The sequence below is a fragment of the Cololabis saira genome, chromosome 4 (assembly GCF_033807715.1).
Source record: "Cololabis saira isolate AMF1-May2022 chromosome 4, fColSai1.1, whole genome shotgun sequence".
Taxonomy (NCBI): domain Eukaryota; kingdom Metazoa; phylum Chordata; class Actinopteri; order Beloniformes; family Belonidae; genus Cololabis; species Cololabis saira.
Window position 1 is genome coordinate 27,559,569 of NC_084590.1, and position 24,064 is coordinate 27,583,632.

At 41.1% G+C, this 24,064-nt stretch overlaps 1 protein-coding gene across 1 annotated transcript in view; it reads right to left on the reverse strand.

Moving 5' to 3' along the window:
- Positions 1 to 608: 608 nt before the first annotated feature.
- The window catches only part of smc1b (structural maintenance of chromosomes 1B), a 49,048-nt gene continuing 25,592 nt past the window's right edge, over positions 609 to 24,064 (reverse strand). Inside the window, exons 10-25 of the mRNA XM_061720304.1 lie at positions 23,744 to 23,929; positions 21,912 to 22,103; positions 21,684 to 21,830; positions 21,463 to 21,600; positions 21,194 to 21,310; positions 18,483 to 18,589; positions 18,150 to 18,291; positions 16,678 to 16,823; positions 11,665 to 11,818; positions 11,458 to 11,556; positions 8,289 to 8,442; positions 7,466 to 7,620; positions 5,375 to 5,526; positions 3,091 to 3,160; positions 916 to 1,026; positions 609 to 840 (exon numbers count right to left, since the gene is read on the reverse strand). Of these exons, the coding sequence (XP_061576288.1) occupies positions 709 to 840; positions 916 to 1,026; positions 3,091 to 3,160; positions 5,375 to 5,526; positions 7,466 to 7,620; positions 8,289 to 8,442; positions 11,458 to 11,556; positions 11,665 to 11,818; positions 16,678 to 16,823; positions 18,150 to 18,291; positions 18,483 to 18,589; positions 21,194 to 21,310; positions 21,463 to 21,600; positions 21,684 to 21,830; positions 21,912 to 22,103; positions 23,744 to 23,929 (2,202 nt within the window). The 3' untranslated portion in view covers positions 609 to 708. The remainder of the gene's footprint in view (positions 841 to 915; positions 1,027 to 3,090; positions 3,161 to 5,374; positions 5,527 to 7,465; positions 7,621 to 8,288; positions 8,443 to 11,457; positions 11,557 to 11,664; positions 11,819 to 16,677; positions 16,824 to 18,149; positions 18,292 to 18,482; positions 18,590 to 21,193; positions 21,311 to 21,462; positions 21,601 to 21,683; positions 21,831 to 21,911; positions 22,104 to 23,743; positions 23,930 to 24,064) is intronic.

The window sequence follows — 24,064 nt, forward strand, 5'->3', positions numbered from 1 at the left end:
GCTCCTCTTATCCACACGCCGCGCCGACTCGGCGCTCCCAGCACCAGCCGGGCTGCGGAGGAAAAAGCCCCGTCCGGCCGAGCCCTAACAGGAAGAGGCGTAAAGGGAACCCAGAACATACATACACATCTCCACCCTTCACCCGGATGCAGGATGTTTCACGTTACTCACACCAGGATGCTGATCCTACCATCCGACCGCTGCAGCTGAAGTCTTGGGTTGTCCAGTCCTGGTGTTTCCTGCTGCCAGCTGACGGTCGGGTTAACGCTGCCTTTACCTCACCTGAACCCGAGACACCGCCCCCTAAAGCTCTGGACCGTCCTCTGGAAACGTAGAGATGACTGAGAGAGCAGCTCGGGGAATCACTGGATGCAGCTTTAGCACCCAAAGACGTGCAAAGAGTCAATGACAGCAGCTCTGCTTTAGTAAAACACAGTTTATTATTATCTTCAAAAGGATAAAACGTTGAATTTACAAGAAACAGGATAACTGAATGTTTTTCATGAGTCGGGCTTGGAGGGTAACGATACCAAACACATCCCGTAAAAACCACCACCGACACCAACCGGACTGCTTAAACACGAGGAAACGTTAATGTTATTTGTTTGATAAAACACAGCGGCCGTCATTAAATACTCCACGACTCCAGAGACACAAACACTGAACGACCACAACGATGTAAAAAGGAGCTGGAGAACGAGGACGGGCTCAGGCTCGTGAGTCCGGGGTGAAGAGATCCCGTCCTCCGGCTGCTCCCTCCCTCTGCCGGTCTCCTTCCTCCTCCAGGGGGAACGGCCGCAGGTCCAGGGTCAGGATCTGGCTGAACATGTATTCATCAAACTGCAGAACAGAAAAACTTGGTCAATACGGGCTTTTCTGAAACGAGCACTCGGAGCTGTCGGTTCGGTTCCTCACGCCGGAGTAGACGCCCAGGAGGGCGTCGGCCTTGGAGAAGAACTCCTCCTTCAGCGAGATGACGATGATCTGCATGTTCTGCCTGGACTCCTCCCTGATGAAGCTGGTCACCTGGAGGACACGGAGAAACACAACCATGTGATCAACAACCAACAGAAACACAACCATGAGTGCGTTTACATGGGTTTAATTCCTCTTTAATTCAGAATTAAAATTAAATCCGATTTAAAATGAGTAAAAATTACCATGTAAACACCTAATTCCGAATGAAAATGGCCATTCCGAATTAAACTTAAAGGGAACCTATTATGAAAAACACATTTTCTCTTGCTTTAACATATATAAAGTGGTCTCCCCTCAGCCTGCCAACTCAGAGAAGGAGGAAAGCAACCAAATTCTGCAGTGTCTGTACAGCCGCCCGGATGAACCATCCAGTGTGATGTGGCTTCTACGAGCCAATAAGATTCTGCTCCCGTCGTTACATAACAAAAAAGCAATTTACATCGGTTGGCCTCCGATGCGTGAAACCACGCCCACAACTAACTCCGTCGGCCGGAGCTTCCGCCATTTTTTCATAGCGGTTTATCGCGTCATTCAGGCAGCCAATCAGCACAGAGCCTCAGTATCATAGCCCCGCCCACTCAGAATCCCGCATAGAGAATGAGGTTAGAGAATGGGAAGATAAAGACATGGCTCAGAGGCTGAATTTCTAATTTATTTAACAAAAACAATCAAAAGCTTGTTTTTAAGACATTCAAGGCCTGTTTAAAATAGGTATTAGATGCCATAATAGGTCCTCTTTAATTCCGAAGTAAGTGGCTGGTTTATTCCGATTTCAAATCCGAATAGAATAATTCCGCGATCATGTAAACACTCATTCCGCTTTAAATTAATTCCGGTCTTTCTGCGCTGCTCGTTCCCTCGCCCGTCTGTCTCCCTGACATTGTACAGTATATTCCGCGCTGGGCTTGTTTTCCAAACAAAGTTTCAAGATGGCAGCACGCAGTAAACGCTGGTCAAGAGCAGAGACCAATTATTTAATAAATAGCTTGGAGGACCTGGAAATAATTAAAAGAACAGATGGAAACAGGAAACATAAAAATTGTGACACATTTGACCATTTACTTAAAGATATGAGCTTATCTTAAATTCAATGGCAGCAACACTTCCAAAAGGAAGAGAAGAAGAAACTGTTATGTATAAATGAGTTGGTGTGATGTTTCCATGGTGACGTGTTACACTAAAGAGAGTCCTGTTATCAACATCGACCGCTATTTCTACACTATTGGAGGATTGACACCAGTGCTTTTAAGGATTGACACGACTACTAACTAGTCCCAAAGTCCTCTAGCAGAATAACCAGCTCCAACACCCCCCTCCACCTCAGAAAAGGAAGGAATAGTAAATGTTACTGGTTTAAATTGGACTGAATTTGGAGATGAAACCTGAATTTTAAATATTAAAGATTGAAATTACATTATTTACCATTATAGTAATCAGATTACACCGTATATCAGCATCACTGAAATGGACCTGATGCTTAATCAATCACAAGGATATGCAGATATTATTCATACAGTATATTTATCCAAACAAGGCCGTTATAAACACAAAACTGTAATTAAATACAGACACATGCAGATGCACCAAAACATTAAATCAGATACAAAATACACATAGTTTACAAAACTGTACATTAACAAGAGGAAGAACTGCTGATCACCAGATTCTGTCACTTTGGTGTGAAACGGACTCTCAGTTATCTGAGACCGAGACCTGGGGAGACCCAGAGACCCGAGACCGGGACAAGACCACAAAAAAGTGGTCTGAGACCAAGACCGGTCTCCAGAACTACAAGTTCTACCTGCAGTCAAGAACGTTCACCTGGAAACATCTGGAGCATCATGAACCGAACTGTCAGAGCAGAGTGGGACAACATTCCCTCCTCGGCTTCAGATGTTTATGGTTGTTTGAGGAAGAGTTGATGCCACACGGTGGGAAACATCCTCCTGGGACGTGTTGCTGCCTTCTCATTCTAGTCTAAATAAACTCCAGGTTAGCGGGGTTTGGAGATGACTGTGTTGTTGTGCAGGAATCAATTTCAGCTCCTGTTTCTATTGATCGGTAATTGTTGGAGCGGTTTGTAAAGGACAACAGACGCAGGTGGGATCTTACCTTGCCGATGTTGGTGTTGTCCAGAGCTGCATCCACCTCATCCAGGATGAAGAACGGGGCGGGTCGGAAGCTGAGAGGAACCAACCAGGACAGACATGTTAAACCAGCAGCGTCACAAGGCTACGGCTTCATATACTTCATCTACAAGGACATTAACAGGATTCAGTTTATAAAAAACACTTGGGAGACTGGACCTGAAAAGGAGGACAGTTCGTGGAACTTTGATGAAACGATTTTCTCCTCATTTTGCGTCTAGCGACGGTAAAATACCCAAAGTTCAGACATCAGGTGAATAAAAACAACCCTTTTTCTGTTCTCACATACAAAGTAAAAATAAGGATGTCCCAATCAGGGGTTTTTGGACTCGATCCGATTCCGAGTCATTTGATTTTGAGTATCTGCCGATACCGAGTCCCGATCGTAAAAATAGTTCAAATTTAAACATCAATTTGAATTAAATAAAAACAGCAGCTCAACTTAAAACACCCAGCAGGCACATAAACAAATAAGCAAATAAAAGAGCAACAATGTCATAAAGTAAGGCAGTAATGTGTTTTTTTAGAATGAACTCTTACTTAGGGCTGCATTGATTCCTCGAGTACCTCGATTACAAAAAATGATCGAGGAATTTCCTCGGCCTCGAAGCGTCGTTTAAATAAAAAATAAATTTAAACTTCACGTTTCGCACGGGTTCTTTTTAACGTGACACAACGTGCTACATGCATGTGCCCCTTATGAAGCGAAGAAGACGACGTCTTCAGTTTAGCTGCACAGACGCCGGCCGGGACTGAAAACAGTGACAGCAACAATGAGAAAACTCATTAGTAATAAGAGGAAGAGACAGAAGATGTCGAAGCTGTGGGATTATTTCAAATTAAAAATAAATAAAAAATATGTAAAAAATAATAAAAAAGGCCCCGGTCCACATGGTGTCAAATTCTGGTTCCGACTCCCGATCCACAGCCAAGCATCTCTGTTGAAACGTGTTGGTCATGATTGTGAAGTTGCACAATTTAAAAGCAGTGTTTAAGAATATTTTTTACTTTTAATACTTAAAAAATTTAAAAAAAAAATGTATGTTTCAGGAAATGTTAAGTTTAAAATAATTTGTTTTTATTGGAAAATTTAACAGTTTACTAGTTTACATAAAATATGTAAATTAATGTCAATTATTCTAATAAAAGAAACAAATCGGTTGTTTTTAAATCAGGTAATCTGTCTTGTTTTCTATTGTATATTTATAATTGGGCTTTAATAAAGCAATAGTACGTTTTATCCGATTAATCGATGGAATATTTCATAGAATCATCGATCACCAAAATATTCAATAGCTGCAGTCCGACTCTTACTTCTTACTGTCCGATTGTGGCTTAAAGAATAAAAGGTTTGTGTTTGAAGGACCTACAATCGTCCTGGCGGTAGCAGGTGTCCATCATGCTGCCCTCGTGCAGCAAAGTTGGCAAGAATGCGCGACTCAGCCTGTGGCGTTTTTCTGAACGCTCAGTTTAGGAACACGGCTTTGTTCGGTTTTCAATCACCGTTGTAGCTTGACTTGTATTTATTTTCCTCTGCTGTAACGCCGCTGTGCGCAGATCACCACAAAAAACTTTATTTATGTCACTTCAACGTGACACAGCGCACACTCCCCCCCCACTTCTCCTATAGCTTTCTTCATATTAGCAGCGTTGTCACACAAAATTACGCAGAGCCATTGATTGCTGATACATCAGTTGTTTAGCATTTTTTCCATTGTCTGTTTGATGCGCTGATCAAAATAATGAGAATAAAATATATATCCGATTCCTGATCGGGATGCAACGTCTGATTTCGATCAAGTCTGAAACAACATGATCAGATCGGGACATCCCTAGTAAAAGTGAGCAGCTGCAGGATTTTACCCCCAACATTAAGATTTAATATGAGATTTTTTTCCTTTCTTAATAAAACCTAATGGAAGCAAACAATGGGATCGAAGGTAAAAAGTCTTCATCTTAAAAGTCATAATGACTCCTTGACTTTTGAGAAATATCACATGATGTGTGATCTGGCATTGCTTATGTATGTTTTGTAATAATTGCTCGGGGGTCAAGGTTCTGGTCTCTGGAAAGATCCAAGAGACAGCTTCTGATGTAATAAACGTGTCAACAGCGGTTTTAATAAGTATTCAGCAATAATGATGTAATGATTACCTTCATCTCACGTCTTATTGAAGCTCTGCATCCAGTTTGACGCATCGTTATCAAGTGTCACCTGATCTGAGTCAGGATTTCCACAGCAGCGTTACCTGTTTACGGAGAACAGCAGAGCCAGAGCAGCGATGGCCTTTTCTCCGCCGGACAGATTTTCCATGGACATGAAGCGCTTCCCTGGCGCCACGCAGTTGTAGTTGATGCCCCCCAGGTACGGCTCGTCTGGATTCTCGGCGCTCAGAATGGCCTCCAGGACAAAAAGAGAGAGTATTTTGAAGTCCCCAAATGATACGAGACAAGCTTTTAATCCATGTCAAGCTCCTTTGAGATGAGCTGGAGCAGAGACTGTGAACCAGACCAGGGGGTTGCAGGTTTGACAAAGTTACATTTCAGACTTTTTAATACCACTTTCAAACTAAATTTAAGACCAAAAAAACAGTCGAACACTTTGAACCCACTAAGAAATCCAGCGCTGAGTTTGAGGTTGCCAGATCTGACAGGTTACAGCCCAAACGTGATGTAAAACCCACCGAAATAATGAAAAAACAGCCCAAATCATACATTCTCTATGTTAAACCCCTAAATTATTAAATGCGTAATAAATTTCAAGCATAAGCAAATTAATCTTCACAACACCTCTAAATAGCAAGAAAAGTTCAGGCTCCAAACAAAGACTACAATTAAATTGAGTAGATTAAAGCAAATAAAATATCAGTGAGTTTATTGTGTGAGTTTCTACTTTTCTCTGCCATAATGGAAACTTTTTTTGTTAATAATTTCTCCTAAATATTTAGTAAAAACCAGGAAAAGCAGCCCAGATTTTATAAACCTGCCCAGTCCGATATTTTTCATCCCAATTGGGCTGAAACCCGCCCAACTTTGCAACCCTGACTGAGGCGTAAACTAGAATATAGCATTTGAGACGTGTTGCTGTTCCCCATGTGTCTAAATGAACAGCACACTTCTTTTGTAAGTTAGCAGCATGTTTAACCATGTTTACAGTCATTCAGTGACGGTGTGGTCCTCTCTCTGTGTTTATGTTCCCTCAGCACGTTGCGATATGTTAAACTGGTCAGTTATATGTCCAGCCTTATCATACGTAGAGTCTGCTAGCTTTGGGCTAAAACAGAATATACCTTTTTATTATTGTAAATATTGGTGAAAATACTTTCTTTTTTATCTTATCTTGTTTTTTTTTTTTTTTGCAGGCCGGAGCTTCAGGAGCTGAGTGCTGGCCTGCGCCCCCTCTGGTCATCCAGCTGTTGCTTCCACCTGTCTGTGTGGATCTGCTGTGCTGCTGACATCCTGTTCTGCCCGCCCCGCCCGACCCCCCAGTCTGGCCTCCAGCAAGAGGGTCCCCCTTTATGAGCCTGATCCTGGTCCAGGTTTCTTCCCTCCTAAAGCAGAGTTTTTTCTTGCCACTGTTTGGCTTAAGGCTTTTCTCCCACTAGGGGAGTTTTTACCTGCCAGTGTTTATGTAATAATTGCTCGGGGGTTTATGTTCATGTTCTGGGTCTCTGGAAAGATCCTAGAGACAACTTCTGTTGTAATAGACGCTAAATATATAAATAAAATTGAATTCAAAGTTGAATTGAAATTCTTTTTTTAACTAAAACTGACTAAAACTGGACAAAAACCTTCGACCAAACAGCCGTCTCTCTCATTGACATCAATGGAAAAAGCGTTATATTTACTTGCTTTGTATCAAAATTTAAATCACTGGATTATTTTTTTTAAACGTTATATTAGTAAAAGCAACACTTGGGAACGCTATTAGATAAACAAATCAAAATATCTTGTTTTTGCCGAAAACTCACTACATGGTACACAAAGTTCTTTTTATTTATATCTGGTTGCTGTTGATTTTCTTCGGGGCCGGGGCTTGACCAAGGGTAAATTTTTTTTTTTACTCTGCAAGTTAACGAGCATACAGGATACGGCATCCTCTGCCTGGACTGAAGATCTCGGCTCTGTTATAATATATTATTGCTATGCTGAGTCCAGCAGGTCCAGAAATATTGGCTTTTGGCTCCAGAGACACAAGTATTAATGAAGTATTAAGGAATGGTTAAACAGAATAATGGTGAGTTCTAGAAATCATTTGCTGGAGGGAGAAGGGAAATGGATATTTGTGGGAAAATTAAACATTAAACAGAGTCAGTATCCAGTGTTTGACTGTTTCTCACCTGGGCGCTGCTGTTCCTGCATATTCTTTTATAAATCTGATCGATTACAATGGACACGTGCTCAAAACACTGGCTGAAGAGATGGAAGCGCCGGGATTTGATTCGCTCAAACTCCTGACTGCACTTCCTGGCTGCTCTAGTGCTGGTGTCAAACGCTGAGTGACAGACAAGAGATTCATCAGTCCTGCTGCTCAACACTCACTTAGAACACAAGCACAAGACTCCTGAGTAAAGAAAGTAATACTATATATATATACATACATATACTGTAGATCCCTGAAATATCTGGTTTTCTGCATCAGTTTACCAACAAATGTGATCTGATTTCCAACACAATGTATAACCCTAAATAAACTATTGAGATAAACTAGTTTACTCCCTCGTGTCATTACTGAACACAACCATCAATTATTAAATGGAGGTAAATAAAGGCCACTAATTACTTAAACAACAGTTTGGAGGTGTGGCTTACAGCTACTTTGATGAAAGACACTCCGGGTCCGGAGACACTGGACGATCTTGTTGAAGTCAACTCTCCAACCAGCTGTTAACTCTGGTTTATTTAATAAAAACACCAGAAACTATAACTGCATGTTATCACCTTTAACACATTGTTTGTTTTTGTGACTTAGATGAAGATTTAGAAATATTTTTGAACTCAACTGAATTTTTAAATTTTAAACACGACATGACGTCCTTGCAAATTTCCTGGCAGCTGAACAGAATTTCTCTTTCTTAAGTTTAGTGATAATTTGATTGGTGTTGCGCTGTTGGAAGAGATTAACTCAATTGTAAATAGATACCAGACTAAATGAAAAAACACCTTCATTGACTCCCTGTAACTTGTCCTTCACGTCCCTGATCTTCTCCAGGACCTTCAGGTTGGGGGGGCAGGTGTGATGAAGCGCCGCCTCTGTGGAGGCGACGGCCTCCTTCAGCTTCTCCAGGTAGGAATCCGTCTGCCCTTCGGTCAGATCCTGCCAACACACGTCTCCTCTGAATCGTTCACACACCTTTTTTTCATGACAATAACGAGATGGTGACGAGCTTAACGAGGCTCTTTGATGACTAAAACATGACAAGACGTGTTTGAGTTTTCGTTGACGAGACGAGACGAGACTAGACGAAAATGTTAGTGGGTCAGACGTTCAAAATGCATGACATTTCTGCCTGCCTTTGACATGTCTGTTAAAAAATTTAAAAATATCAGCGCTGCAACCTATCCTTGTTTGGTCACTTGGCATCACCTGCAGCACCTGAACGCGACACGGCTGCGGTCACACTCAGTCTGGTTGGATGATGGACCTTGGCAGCAAGGAGCATGGTGGTCGGAAATGACCAGATGATACATGGACATATTTTCAATATAATCAAGCAGAAAGAAAAACAGAATGCATCGTTGAGGGAGACGGCGATAAATGTGGAACCAAACTCGGTGGAAAGAATCTCAAGCGGCACCTGAAGACTCACCACGCTGATATTTTTTTGAAGGTAAGTTACACCAAGTCCTGTTAACATATCATATACATTAGGAGTGTCAAAAAATATCGATATGCATCGTTAATCGGTGTTTAACACCAACGATGCGACTACATCGGTGCACGTTGAACTGTATCGGACCAAATAAAGCATAAACGGGACGTTGGTTCGGTCCTAGCGTTGGGAATCGATGCACCGAGTAACTGCGGTAAAAATACAGATCTACAAGCCCACAGTGCGTTGCATTTAGGCAGGTTGTGAGCTTGGAGATCTGCTCCTTTCCTACTTCCGGCGCAGGACACCGGCGCGCGCATATCACCACACGCATGACGCTGTAAAATGTGCGACACGAGCGAACGTAAACACAGGCTGGCTGCAGCCTTGAGCAATCTCAAACGATAACGGTGAACAAATATACAGTGGAGGAACACATCTTAAATCTTTTGTTTGGAAGACGTTTGGATTTTATAAAAAGGGAGGAAAACTGGACAAAACTATGGCCATTTGTAAGGTATGAAATTGATTTTGACATAACAGCAGGCCCATTTTATAGTTTAATTTTGTGATCTGATTTGTGGCATTGTTGAGGAATTTTGAGGAGATTTTCATTGTTAGTTTGGAGCTTTGCAAAGTACAATAATTTTGCACTGTACTGAAGCCAGAAGAGGGCTAAGCCTTATTTTCTAGACCTTTATATTTCATATTTCTCCACCTGACAAAGTAAGTACCTGCCAAAGTGAATCTCTTAGAAATAGGTGTGTGAGACAGAGACTTCCATTCCATGTCAGAATGTATAGTACAGTAGTTTATAGTTTTGTATTTGTATTCATGTTGGTGTTTACTGTTTAGTATTGGAATAATAAACATGACATGATTCATTTGTCATCCAGACATCCGCCTTTCTTTACAAAGGTATTTTTTATTTTGTTTTCCCATAGTCCTTTATGAGATAATATCAATTTATTACTTGCTTGAGCTTTTTAATGAAAAGTTTTAAAAAATGTATTAATATATCAGATCGCACCGTATCGTATCGAATCGCATGACATTGCATCAAATTCCACAAAATCGAATTGCATCGAAATTGTACCAAATCGTATCGGATCGAATCGTATGGTCTATAAAATGTATCGTCCCTGAATCGCATCGGAGCCCATATATCGGATACGTATCGCATCGTCTTGTAAGGGAGAGATTCACACCCCTAATATACATACAATGTTACTCGACAATCGGCTTGTGATCAACTTCATATGATCCATTGCTGACTTCAGTCTAAAATTAGCTTGGTTGTGCTGCTAACCCAGGCTGAAGTTAGTTTAGTTGTGCGGACATCAATTCAGTAGCTTATGTGTGTTACTGGTAGCCTGTGTGTGTTACTGGTAGCCTGTGTGTGTTACTGGTAGCCTGTGTGTGTTACTAGTAGCCTGTGTGTCGTACATGATGGGGTTTTGGTCGGGCTGCAAGTGTAATAAGTTCATATTGACCCATGTTTGAGTGACTGTCTGAAATGTAGACGAAATTATAGCATTTGAGACGTGTTGCTGTTTCCCATGTGTCTAAATGAACAGCACACTTGGCTTTTTTTGTGACGTTAGCAGCATGTTTAACCATGGTCGAGTGTTGGCGATATGTTAAACTGGTCGAGTTATTTGTGCAGCTTTATCATACTGTACGTAGAGTCTGCTAGCTTTAGGCTAAAGCAGAATATACCTTTATTGTTGTAAATATTGGTGAAAATACTTTCTTTTTTACCTTTTGTTTTTTTTAACTATAACTGACTAAAACTGGACTAAAACCTTTTTAAGTTTTCGTCGACTAAAACTAGACTAAAACTATCACATATAGAAATGACTAAAACTAATAAGCATTAGACTAACGGTGCGTCCCAAATGCCATACTAAACAGTATACTTAAGTTCAGCACACTTTTGAGTAAATATCAGTAGTGTGCATTAATTCGGACGTACTATTCAGAGCGAACACGTCACTTCCTGCCATAGGGAGGAAGTGACGTGTCACAGCAGCAGTAGCAGCTGTTACCATGGTAACAGCAGCGGTAGCAGCACCGCTCCGCTATTTCCCATCTATCCTGGCCCAAACAAGATGACATTATATAATATCATATACAGATATTATAATATTAATATTATATAATGATATTATTATACTTAATATTATACTTGTGACGCATATACGTATCACTTAGCAACCAAACACCGCTGCATTGCATTGTGGGAAGTTTCTGCTTAGCTAGTGTACATCAATCCACACTAATACATTTCTCCGGAATGAGTATGGATAGTACATACTATTGAGTACGTACTAATGTTTCGGACGCACTCAAAAATCACACTGTTTTTGCATACTCATTAGGGAAGTATGGAATTTTGGATGCAGCCTAAGACTAAATGCCAAACTGGCTAACTGCCAAAAACAACACTGCTCTCCTCTGAATGCTCGTAAAGAGAGCTGAAAGGGAGTAACGACGGCGAGACTTGATTTGATTCTCACCCTGAGATCGGCCTCCACCTGGGAGTAGTCGATGACCAGCTGAGACTCTCTCTCGTAGATGTCCGCAGTGGCTGAAGTACTTTCTGACTCTGCGTCCAGCTACAGAGAGCAGACAAATACAGCCATAAACACGAGGAATAGTCTTTCATTTATTTACTTTTCCAACTCTGATAGTGGAAGGTGAAGTTAAATCTCTCCAGGTCGTACCTGGACCTCACTGATGTCATCCAGGCTCCCCGACAGCAGGCCGATGGGGAAGCCCCGGATCTTGCAGGCCAGCAGCAGGTTGTGTCGAGCCAAACGTTTCTGCTCCAAGGCCGACTCTGCAAACATCACCTCCCGCTGCAGCTTCACCAGCTCTCTGATGGAAACACACAGTTGTTCAGGAAAATGAGCGTCCTGATCAGTCTCCCCCTGGTGGTTTGCTGTGGACCTGCACCAAACTCGTACCATTTCTAATTATTACGTACCTATTACTACTTTACTGCTGTTTTCAGCTTAACCTCTAAGTAATTGCTAATTACTATTATTTCTGTATCGTCTTCTTTTTTTCCCTCTTTTACATCTCACACTCAGTACGTTTACATGCAGCAGTTCAATCGGGTTTCTGATCGTATAAGACATCGTTCAGACTTTTAAACTGCATGTAAACACCTGAACCCGATCTAGTTCGGACCTATGTCGGACATTTAGTAATCTGGTTGCAGCACCTAGATAACCCGTTCGCAGTCGGAATGTTAACGCCATGTGTACGGGGGATCGGATATTGCAGTCTGCGCATGCTCGAGAATTTCCTCTGGGGGGCATTCACCCGGAAGTGAAAGGAGGACGGAGTCACACCAGAGCAGATCAAAATAACGGTGAGTTGCTAAAACTTGTTGCCTTTGTTCAAAGAATGTTTTGTTCTGTATGTTCTGTAATGTTATGCACGTTGCTTTGGATAAAAGCGTCTGCTAAATAACGATTTACCTGTACATTTACATTTAACACTCAAGCGTGCGGGGGTGAGGGGTTATTCAATGTAACTTATGCTCATGTTATGTTTGACTACCAATAACACATTACATAAATTATAACCTAATTCTGTGTTAAATGTGTTATTATCCAACTGCGTTCCAACTTTACGGTACTTTTTTGGGCATTATTGTCTGACTTTAAGGAAAATGCGTTTATATTATAACACACTGATCAGGTTTAATCAGAATACTGATTTAAAACCAATCACAGCTGTTTTCCTGGGTCAAAATGAACCCGGTGTGACTGTTTATAAATCAAAGTACCTAAAACACAGTTTAATGAAAGTAGTCATGATTATATTTGCAAAGAATATAATATAGAACCAATAATGTGATTATTCTGACAACTAGACAACAGAAATCCATATGTCTGACATAAAATGAATAAGATATAAATAATTTTTCATTTTCATAACCCTCTGCAGAAGCAGCAACAGAGATGGGGGGCCATGATGATTCAACAGGCAGCACAACACAGCATGGCTTCGATGATTCTAGTCCAGTCGAAAGGATAAGGTCTGCTGAGACCTCAAGGAGCAGTTCCCCGCTGCAGAGGAACTCTGAGTTAATGTTTAAAATTTGTAAACTTTTTTCAAATTTGTACATGTTGATATTTTGTTTAAGATTTGTATATCATTTTGTATCTGTTCATAATAAATGTAACACACCAACACTAATATCTAGCTCTTTGTTTGTAATAAAAGTGAAACACATAACTACAAATGAAATGACTTTATTCGTGGCATGAAAGATACAAGCGTGTGCTGTACAGCAAAAAAGATGAAGGAAGCTCTTACAACTGAAAACAAAATGCTAAAACAAGGGTCTGCGCAGAGGGACTTCACTATGGATGCTTTTGATATCAAGTTTCTATCTATCTATCTATCTATCACTTACACTATTTTTTTTTTATTATTATTTGCAAAACACCTACAGTGCAACAGTTGAACAATAAAAGAGAGGAAAGAACCTGGCTGGCCTTCCTAACTTGTGTCTCAAGACCAGTCCTCTTTCTCTAATAACGACACAATTGTCCAGTAGAAAACTTGTGACTTGTTTCCACTCAAGTCCAGTCTCCCGTTTTGGCTGAGAAACTACCGTGTTTTACCCCTCTTTCCCGCCGTCCTCCCGTATTAGTATTTTCCCGTAAATTTCCCGTTTTATAATATAATAATTTTTAAAAAGGGTTATTGCGCCTCTCGCAAGGTTAGTGGCAGCAAAGGGAACAAACTTGGAAGAACAAATCAGACCGTCGTACGACATCTTTTCTTGTTGTTGTTGAGTGGAGGTCAACCGGAAGTGTCTCTTTGTTGAAATGGTTACCATGGTTACAGCGCCACCTAGGCCGCGTTCAGACTGCAGGCAAATATCCGATTTTTAGCCCATCCAGATTGAAACTGGATGACTCTTTTGAAGTCTGAACAGTCCCAAACCGCATGATATCCGATTTTTGCAAACTAGATCGAAACCACCTCCAGGAGGTAGTTTCATATCCGATCCATATCTCATTTGGGCAGATGCGTGTCAGTCTGAACAGCTCCAAACACTCAGATCGGATATGACTGTCCCAGACGCTCCAAACCACCCGCCCATTTCCAGTTGTGGAGCTACTCATCCTTTCACAGAGAGCATGTACAATCTCTGATGTCACGTCAAAAACTATTATTTGTAAGTGTTGCAAATTCACATTACAAATCATGTTTTAATAGCAGAAAAAAAGACCGCATTTCCACGTAGGTGCGGGTCGCCGCGTACCCTACGCCGTAGGCTCTGCGTCGGTGTAACGCGGAACCATAAATCAGCCTTCAGTCGCGCTGTGAGCCTGAACCTGCAGCCCGTCAGCCCCTCTCCTCCTAGGAGGACAGGTTATGGAGCGGGGCTGCCAGTTAATCATTGCTGGTTCGTTTTGTTAACTCTGAGCTTTGTTGGTTGGTTTGTTAGTTTGCTGGTGGTTTTGTTCTGAACACTTCTCTTCTCTGTTTCTCATTTTGCTGGGACGCCGGGTCCCTCCACCGAGACACAACTTTTGCTGTATGCGTTCATTTTTATGTCTAAAAATGATGCGCAGTGCCGACCCAATCAGAAACGGTAGGCTACAGATATTTTGGGATTTTTTTATATATATAAAAGAAATACATGACTTCACACAATACAGGCGCTGACGGAGGTGACGCCTCCGCTCCGACGTCGTTGCTACGGCAACCCGTCAGATCAGTCAATGATGTGGCGCAGTCTGAACAGAGCCATATCCGATATGGACACTTGCTAAAAACAGTGTGGACAGTCAGCCCTGAAAATCGGATATGAGAAGGAATCAGATATGAATCAGATTTGCCTGCAGTCTGAACGCGGCCCTAGTGTCACGGAGTCAGCCATGCTCTGGCCATTTATCCGATCTCTGAACAGCATGTAAACTCAGACAAGTGATCCGGTCTTCTGCATGTCGTTATCTGATACGATCAGAAATCCGATCTCTTTGCTGCATGTAAACGTACTGATTGATTAACCCTTTAAGACCGGCCGGTGCTCCCGTTTACATATTGATTTTCAAAATGTACAATTGCAACCAAATAAAACAGAGCAATAGTTCTTTTTGCAAGTTAAGGAATAGTTTCACTTCCATATCCTGCATTTAGTGTCCCAGAGTTTTAATCCATTAAAACAGCTGGAAAAATCACATAATAATCCAGTAAAATTGCCACACGGAAATCATCATAATTGAGAGTTATTTCTAGATCCGGTTCGTGTTCACAGCTCGTCCTACGTTGACGTATGTCGAGACCTACATCATCACGTTGTCAGAGAGTCGTCAGGTTGGAGTTTTTCACGCCACTTCAGGGAGTCTGGTCCTGGTCCTGCTGGGTCCAGGTTTACTTTAGTCCAAGTTTAGTTTAGTCCAGGTTTAGTTTAGTCCAGGTTTAGTTTAGTCCAGGTCCAGTTTAGTCCAGGTCCAGTTTAGTCCAGGTCCAGTTTAGTCCAGGTTTAGTTTAGTCCAGGTTTAGTTTTGTCCAGGTCCAGTTTAGTCCAGGTCCAGTTTAGTCCAGGTTTAGTTAAGTCCAGGTTTAGTTTAGTCCAGGTCCAGTTTAGTCCAGGTCCAGTTTAGTCCAGGTTTAGTTTAGTCCAGGTTTAGTTTTGTCCAGGTCCAGTTTAGTACAGGTTTAGTTTAGTCCAGGTTTAATTTAGTCCAGGTCTAGTTTATTCCAGGTTTAGTTTAGTCCCGGTCCAGTTTAGTCCAGGTTTAGTTTAGTCCAGTCCAGGTTTAGTTTAGTCCAGGTCCAGTTTAGTCCAGGTTTAGTTTAGTCCAGGTCCAGTTTAGTCCAGGTTTAGTTTAGTCCAGGTTTAGTTTAGTCTCGGTCCAGTTTAGTCCAGGTTTAGTTTAGTCTCGGTCCAGTTCAGTCCAGGTTTAGTTTAGTCCAGGTTTAATTTAGTCCAGGTTTAGTTTAGTCCAGGTTTAGTTTAGTCCAGGTTTAGTTTAGTCCATATTTAGTTTAGTCCAGGTTTAGTTTAGTCCATATTTAGTTTAGTCCAGGTTTAGTTTAGTCCAGGTTTAGTTTAGTCCAGGTTTAGTTTAGTCCATATTTAGTTTAGTCCAGGTTTAGTTTAGTCCAGGTTTAGTTTAGTCCATATTTAGTTTAGTCCAGGTTTAGTTTAGTCCAGGTTTAGTTTAGTCCAGGTCCAGTTTAGTCCAGGTTTAGTTTAGTCCAGGTCCAGTTTAGTCCAGGTCTAGTTTAGTCCAGGTTTAATTTAGTCCAGGTTTAGTTTAGTCCAGGTTTAGTTTAGTCCCGGTCCAGTTTAGTCCATATTTAGTTTAGTCCAGGTTTAGTTTAGTCCCGGTCCAGTTTAGTCCATATTTAGTTTAGTCCAGGTTTAGTTTAGTCCAGGTTTAATTTAGTCCAGTGGCAACCCTGACTGAGGCGCCTAACAACTGGTAAACAGATTTATTTTTCCTCAAAACGATTAAATAAACTTTTCCTTTTTAGAGTGCAAGAAAACATTTTAATGATGACCGGATAAATTCCCTCTAATATTAAGATTCAAAAATTAAGACCCTTGGATTGAGATTTAAGACAAATTAAGACATTTAAATGCCTTATTTTAGGAAAATGGACTTTAATACTTTTTAAGGACCCCCTGTTGCAACAACGATACAACAGCACAACACCGTCGATGCCATAACTGTAATAATAGTAGGAGGGAGTTTTACTTGTTAATCCCCTGAAGAGTCTGAGTTTTCTGGCCCAGCTCAGTTTTGGCAGCAGCCACCAGGCTTTTCTTGGAGAGCAGCTGGTTCTTCAGCCCCAGAAGTTTATTCTGGTCGTCCTCCACAGCCTCCAGCAGCTTCATCTCCTCCTGCAGGATCACACACTAACTTTAAACACTAGAAAACACACCACAAATGCCAGATGTTAAATTGAAAGGATTGTTGTGTCCAATACAGTCACAGGATTGATGTTGGTAATTATATTGCTATATTTGTTTAAAACTAATGTTATGGTCCTTCAACACCAGATTAAACTCCCTGCAGCAGCTGAAAAACTTTGAGCTAGAGAAGCAGGACTTCTTCAGATATCTCCAGGTGAGACACCATTTTGACAACAACATTAGATCCACTGCAGGGGAGGAAATTAATCTGATAAAGATATTTACTAAGGCATATAAAAGTAATACGGACAAACTTATTTCCAGAATCTATTCTGCCTTACAATTGGACAAGGGCCTCTCTATGATGTACATCAAATCCAGAGGGGAGAAGGAAGCAGACATACTTTTAACTGAAGATGGCTAAACATTTGCAGAACACACTCCACCACCTCTAGTTCTGATCTGTGGAGAGAATTTACCTGGAAGAACACACTCAGGTACTTTATAACTCCTAAAATCAAGAGTTCACAGACCCAGAATACGGACAGTGTTGGAGAGAATGTGGAAGTAAGTCTGCTGGCCATTACCATATATTTTGGGAGATTCCCAACATCTCCACATACTGGGTTGATGTAGTAACAGCAATTATAATAATAATTGACTTACAGCTGGATTTTAGTTCTGAAATTATTTACTTAGGGAACATACCAATTGGCCTGGACAAACAAGATAAGTATTTACTGAAAATACTGCTAGCAAGTAGTAAAAAGGCAATAGCCAGGAAATGGCTGAGCCGGGAGCGTCCAACAATTTCAGAATGGATAGAAATAGTTAAAGAAATCCCCAATATAGAACAACTAACGTTCTCCCTCAGACATGAATCAGACAAGAAACAAGTGCTGGAGGAAATGGAGACATTACTTGGATTTGGGATGACGTGTTATAAGGATGTTTGTTTACTGTCTGAGGATATATGGAAGAACATGATGTATGTAAATGCTACATGAACAAGGGATTATCATAGAAAGACTGTTATGGACATGAAAGGAGCCCAAACTAAAGCCGCTACTCCAACCCGCCCAAACTAGATGACCCTGTCTGCTGTGTTTGTTTATATGTACTGTATTTGTTATTTTTACTGGTACGACTTAAATATTATGTAAAAAAAGAAAACAATTCTGTAATGTCAAAATACAAAAAAATAAAGTAAAAAAAAAAAAACTAATGTAATGGTACTAATATTTCATGAAGTGAAGTATTTCATGAGGGGCGATCTTCCTGAAAACACTAACAGTGAAATGGGGACAGGATTACCTCTCTCTGCTCCTCGATGGTTTTCTCCACCTCCGCGATGCTCTCCTCCCTTTTGCTGAGCTTCCTGCGCTCCTTTTCCAGTTGGTCTTCTTCGTATTCCAGCTGTGCATTCAGGCGAGCAAACTGACTTTCAAACTCCAGCCTGAAGGGCCAGATATTTGAAAAGAACAAGAGGAATCTCGAATAAACGGTATAAAGACACTCGGCCCCCTCAACAAACAGCACAGCGGTAATGATTTCTGTAAAAACCAGTCAAACGATCTGCTCTTGTTATTTCTCTGTCACAGATTTAGCCGGTTTATTTGAAAGGAGAAAACAGTGAGGTTGTTGTACCGTTTCTTGTCGAGCTCCGCCTGCTGTTTCAGGTATTCCTGCTCGTACTGTCTGATGGTGTCCACACCGATCTCAGCGCAGAAGTCAGCAAAAACCAGGTCCTCCATCTAAACACACAACTGTGTTAACAACTACAGAGTCACGCAGGAGCCACAATAGATACAGGACTTGCTGTTTAATAGTAACACAAATGTGTAACTTGTTCATAGAAACAGAATAAAAAGATTTGAAAATATTATAAAACCATATTTATTTGGTTTAAAAAGATATTTTACTAAGAGTCATTGTGAATTTGACGCTGGGAGACATCTCAACAAAGCTGGGACAGGCTGATATTTATCACCGAGCAGCATCTGTTCACACATTTATTTATTTATTTATTAAGGATCCCCATTAGCTGGTGCCAGAGCAGCCAGCTAGTCTTCCTGGAAGACATGTCAAGGGGAAATGAGCTGACGGAGGTTTGGGAGAGGAATGTTGCTGTCTGACATGATGGGAGATGCTCCTGGATATTCTTCTTTTTTATTCCATGATGCTCCAAACGCTTTCAGACTGCAGTCAGACCCAGCCACCTTTTTTAAATCCTCCTGAGCGAAGCAACAATTATTGTTATTTAATTGGCTTTGTATTAATTGGACTAATTTGGAATGAGTTGAACTGTACTGTGCCTTGAGATGATGTTTGTCATGTTTTGGTGCTATATAAATAAAGCTGAATTGAACTGAATTAAATAGCGGTAATATTTAGTAGCTTCATATGTAGTGTTGTTTCTGTCAGCATGTTTCAATTTTCATTTTAGTCTAGTCTTTGGGTCCAGCTATCATTTTAGTTTTTATTAGTTTTAGTCACGTTCATTCTCCTTTTAGTCGTGTCAAGTTTCAGTCGACAAAGAGTCTGAGCATTTTAGTCTTATTTTAGTCAGAATTGTCCAGGGCCATTTTAGTCTAGTTTTAGTCAAAGATTGTATTTAGCAGAGGTGGAAAAAGTACAAAAATATTGTACTTAAGTAAAAGTACAAATTTTCTGCTTGAAAATTACTTAAGTAAAAGTCAAAAGTACCCATTAAGAAAATTACTTAAGTAAAAGTATAAAAGTACCTCAACTTAAATATAATAAAGTACAAAAAGTACATGGGTTAAAATGTACTTAAGTACAAAAGTAAAAAGTAAAAAGTACAAAGTACAAAGTACAAAATTCAAAGTACAAAATTATTTTCAAAAGGATTGCAAAGAAATGAAGAATCCAAGAATTTGCTTACAACTCTAAATAATGGTGATATTATTCTGACCCCTTTAGTGTTTGTTTCCATTACCCCATTTTAATTTCTCCCTTTGCTCATCACTGCTGCTGTTCCCCATTGGCCCCGCTGACAGGTTCACCCAGCCTGTAGTATGCAGTGACAACATTAAGCAACCCCAGCTGATAAAGGATGAGACTTTTGAACTTTTAAATGCCAAAACCACCTTAGAAGTGGTGGAATCAAAGAATGGTGCGCATGGACACGCGTCGGCTGGCGCTCAAGGCTGATTTATGGTTCCGCGTTACACCAACGTACCCTACGGCGAGGCTCTGCGTCAATTTAACGCGGAACCATAATTCAGGCTTCAGTCCTCCTCGGTACTCGACGCGACGGCGGTTCCTCCGGCCTTCCGGCCCGCCTCTGCGGCGAAACTCTCCCGGGAGCTGCGGCTCCTTCTCGGTATATTCACGCGCCCCCCTTCCTTCCCGTCCGCCTCATGGTTCCGCGTTAAATCGACGCACACCTTACGCCGTAGGCTACGACGTAGGGTGTGCGTCGCCGCGTACCCTACGCTGTAGCTCTGCGCCGGTGTAACGCGGAACCATAAATCAGCCCCCGCTGTGCTGTTCTTTAATTTGTAGCGAGTAACGACGTGTCCAATTTTAAATGTAGCGGATTAAAAGTACGATTTTTTCCTTGAAAATGTAACGAAGTAAAAGTAAAAGTACAGAAAAATGAAAGTATCAATAAAAGTACAAATTCTCAAAAATCTTACTTAAGTAAAATAACGAAGTACTTGTAGTTCGTTACTTTACACCACTGGTATTTAGTCAAACCCATTTTACAATTCAAACAAGGTTATCTTATTATTATATTATTGTTATCTTATAGACTCAAGAATACATTAATTCCAGATACAGAAGACTCTCATTTGCGTTTACAACATTTATTTTTCCACTTTGCTCTCCATCTTTTTCTTTTTCGACGACACATTGGGTTTTCTTTTCCACGTCTATGTAGGAAAGTGGATATAAAGATCTGAAGACTAAACTGCTTTAAAGACTAAACCAGAGGAAACTACTTAAAACATGGATATTAAGGATCTTTGTTAGAACATTTCGTCTCGTTTTGATCAACAAAAATGAAGACACATTTTAGCAGTTTTTATCTTGTAATCTACATTTTAGCCTCATTTTTATTCCTCTACGATATTGCATTATATATTTAATTATCTTATCATCACATGACCAGCATTTTCGTTGCGTCTCGTTTTCCTCAGGTGATAAAGGTTCGTTGACGACGATATTTAGTCATAATTTTCGTTGACGAAAGCAACTTTATTCATGTCAAATATTAGCAAAAGCTACAATGGTCCAATGATTGACACCAGGTGGGCGTGTCCCAGCAGACTTCTGCACTAGACCTGTGTGATGTCAGAGGGGGTTTGTCCGGTTCTTGCTGAACCCTCTACCTGGTCAATCTGGTGTCTAATGATCTCCATCCTCTCATTCTTGGCCTCCAGACTCTCCTGCTGCATCTGAATCTGAGAGTCCAGGTTTGCCAGTTCGCTCTCCATGCGAGATATGTCCTGAAACAAATCAGCATGACGGAGGAGACGAAAGTGAGGACCGAGAAACACTGAACAGTCGATTCATGTCATCTGGACACAGCCGAAGCTTCATCTGTGACGGACAGCCGAGCCATGCTGAAGGTCTCAGAATCAAAGCTCTGCTGCCGTACCGCTTGACATCTGGGGACGACTTTCTTTTGGAGGTTTTCCAGATCAGCTTTGGAGTATTTGAGGCGAGTCTGAACACCCTGAGCCTGAGCAGTGAGGAGTTTGAGGTCCGTCTCCTTCCTCTTCCGCTTCATCAGATCCTGTTCAAGACCAGAACAGAAACACGTCTTGTTCCAACTCATTCAGAAACGTAAAAGATCTGAATGATTATTTTGATTCTCACCCGCAGCTCAGCCGTCCACTGATCCTTGCGATCCCTCAGCTGCATCATGTCCTTCTCGTCCCAGCAGCGAGCTTTGGTCCGCAGATAGTTGGAGCCCCCAGAGATAACCCCTGACGGTTTGAACAGCGTCCCGTCCAGGGTCACCGTCTGGAGGAAATACAACAGACGTGTTTCACTTCAGCAACAAAACAACAGAAATAAAACCTGTTCCCCCCGAGCCGAGTTTACCCTGACGCGCTCGTGCCGGTCGAAGGCCACACTCCTGGCGTCCTTCATGCTGTCACACACCAGCGCGTTGCCGCACACGTACTGCACCACCTTCTTCAGCTGGGCAGCGTTTGCTGAATTATTGATCTTGATCACATCGACCACCAGCGTGGCTCCGGGAATCTCCCTCAGACGCTCGTTCAGCGGACTCACCTGCACTCAGGTAAGATTATGGATAACACATAGTTACTGCAACGTTCAAGTCAGTACTAACTCATAAGTTACCTCATACTGTGCAATATTTTTTCACTCATTTATGTGCAATATTCTTTCATTCATTCATTTTCATAGTGTATACATATTTATATTGTCTGTTTCTTATTTAGTTTTTACATAGCCTTTTGCATGGGTGCACTTTTATGGAGCTGCTGCTTAATCTCATTATATTATTATAATGACAATAAAGGCTTTCTATTCTATTCTAATCCTTTTTTTTTGTGCAAAAATATAAGAATCTGATCGCAAGTACAATATCAGACATACAACATATAAAACGTAATAAAGTATCTTTTTATGACCAACAGAATAAACAAATGTTTGAAAAAGAAGTTTTTATTTAGCTGCCCCTTACAGAAACATAACAACGCAGGATTTTTTTAACAACAAAAAACAGCAAATTGACTTTTGCTGGTTTCAAGGATGAGCGGGGGCAAGTTACAATATTCCCCCCTGTGCTAAAAATAAACTGAGACTAGTGTTGTTTCTGTCAGCCTGTTTCAATTTTAGTTTCAGTCTAGTCTTTGGGTCCAGCTATCATTTTAGTTTTTATTAGTTTTAGTCACGTTCATTCTCCTTTTAGTCGTGTCAAGTTTCAGTCAACTAAGAGTCTGAGCATTTTAGTCTTATTTTAGTCAGAATTGTCCAGGACCATTTTAGTCTCGTTTTAGTCAAAGGTTGTATTTAGCCAAACACATTTTACAATTCAAACAAGGTTATCTTATTATTATATTATTGTTACCTTCTAGACTCAAGAATACATTCATTCCAGATACAGAAGACTCTCATTTGAGTTTACAACATATATATTTTTATCTTTTTCGACAACACACTGGGTTTTCTTTTCCACGTCTATAGGAAAGTGTATCCAAAGATGGTCTCTTCTTCTTCTCCCCCCCAGAGCAGATCCCCGCGTGGCCATCGGCCCCTTTCTCTATGTAACTTTGTTTTTAATGGACCTAGAGCTCTGCGTTAACGGCATCAGCCTCTAACTCTGCAGCTGCATCTTCTGGATCTGATTCCCCGCTGCAGCGACTGGGATTGAGGACGTGACGTCACCCAGCAGCAGAACTAAACCAGAGGAAACTACTGAAAACATGGACATTAAGGATCTTCGCTAGAACATTTCGTCTGCGACGGCACAATTATATGAAGTCTGAACAAGTAGAGTTTTTTGTTAGAGTTTCCAGGTGGAAACCTCTTCTGCAGGACTGAGGTCCACAAACCTGCATCTGAACCAACCAGCAGACTTCTGGAACCATGAGACCAACATGGACTTGTTTGGTCTTAACGTCCAGAACCAGGTTTAGAAGAAACCAAACACATGATCTCCTCAGGTGGATATACAAGATATCGAATCATTGGGATACTTCACGTTGCCAACATGCTTATTTATTGGCTGAATTTTTGTTGAATAAATAATTGTGCGCTGAAACAAGTTATATATTCGTCTGAGAGGGTACTTGCTTAACACCAAGACCCACCACAAATGGATGACTTTGACTATATTTTAACACATAAAACACGTGTTTATATGTGATAAATATTCAGTCAGTTTGGGAAATGCTTCTACTTACAACCAAATAGTCAACAGGGAGGAACGTCTCCGGTTCGGCTCTCTCCTCTTTGATGAACGAGATGCATTCCCGGGCTACTTTCTCCGAAGTCACAACGATTGAGTTCATGCTGCTGCCGAACACCTTGGTGACGGCCAGCAGGTACTTCTTATGGATGGGGCCGCACAGGTCAGACAGCCGGCCGAACTGGAAAAGGACAGACAGACAGACTAGTGAAGGTTCCTCGGAGAAAACAGATGCAGGACAAATAATTACAGATGTGTATACAGGTTTGACCAAGTTAAACTTAAGACTTGTTAATACCATTTACAAACAAAATTT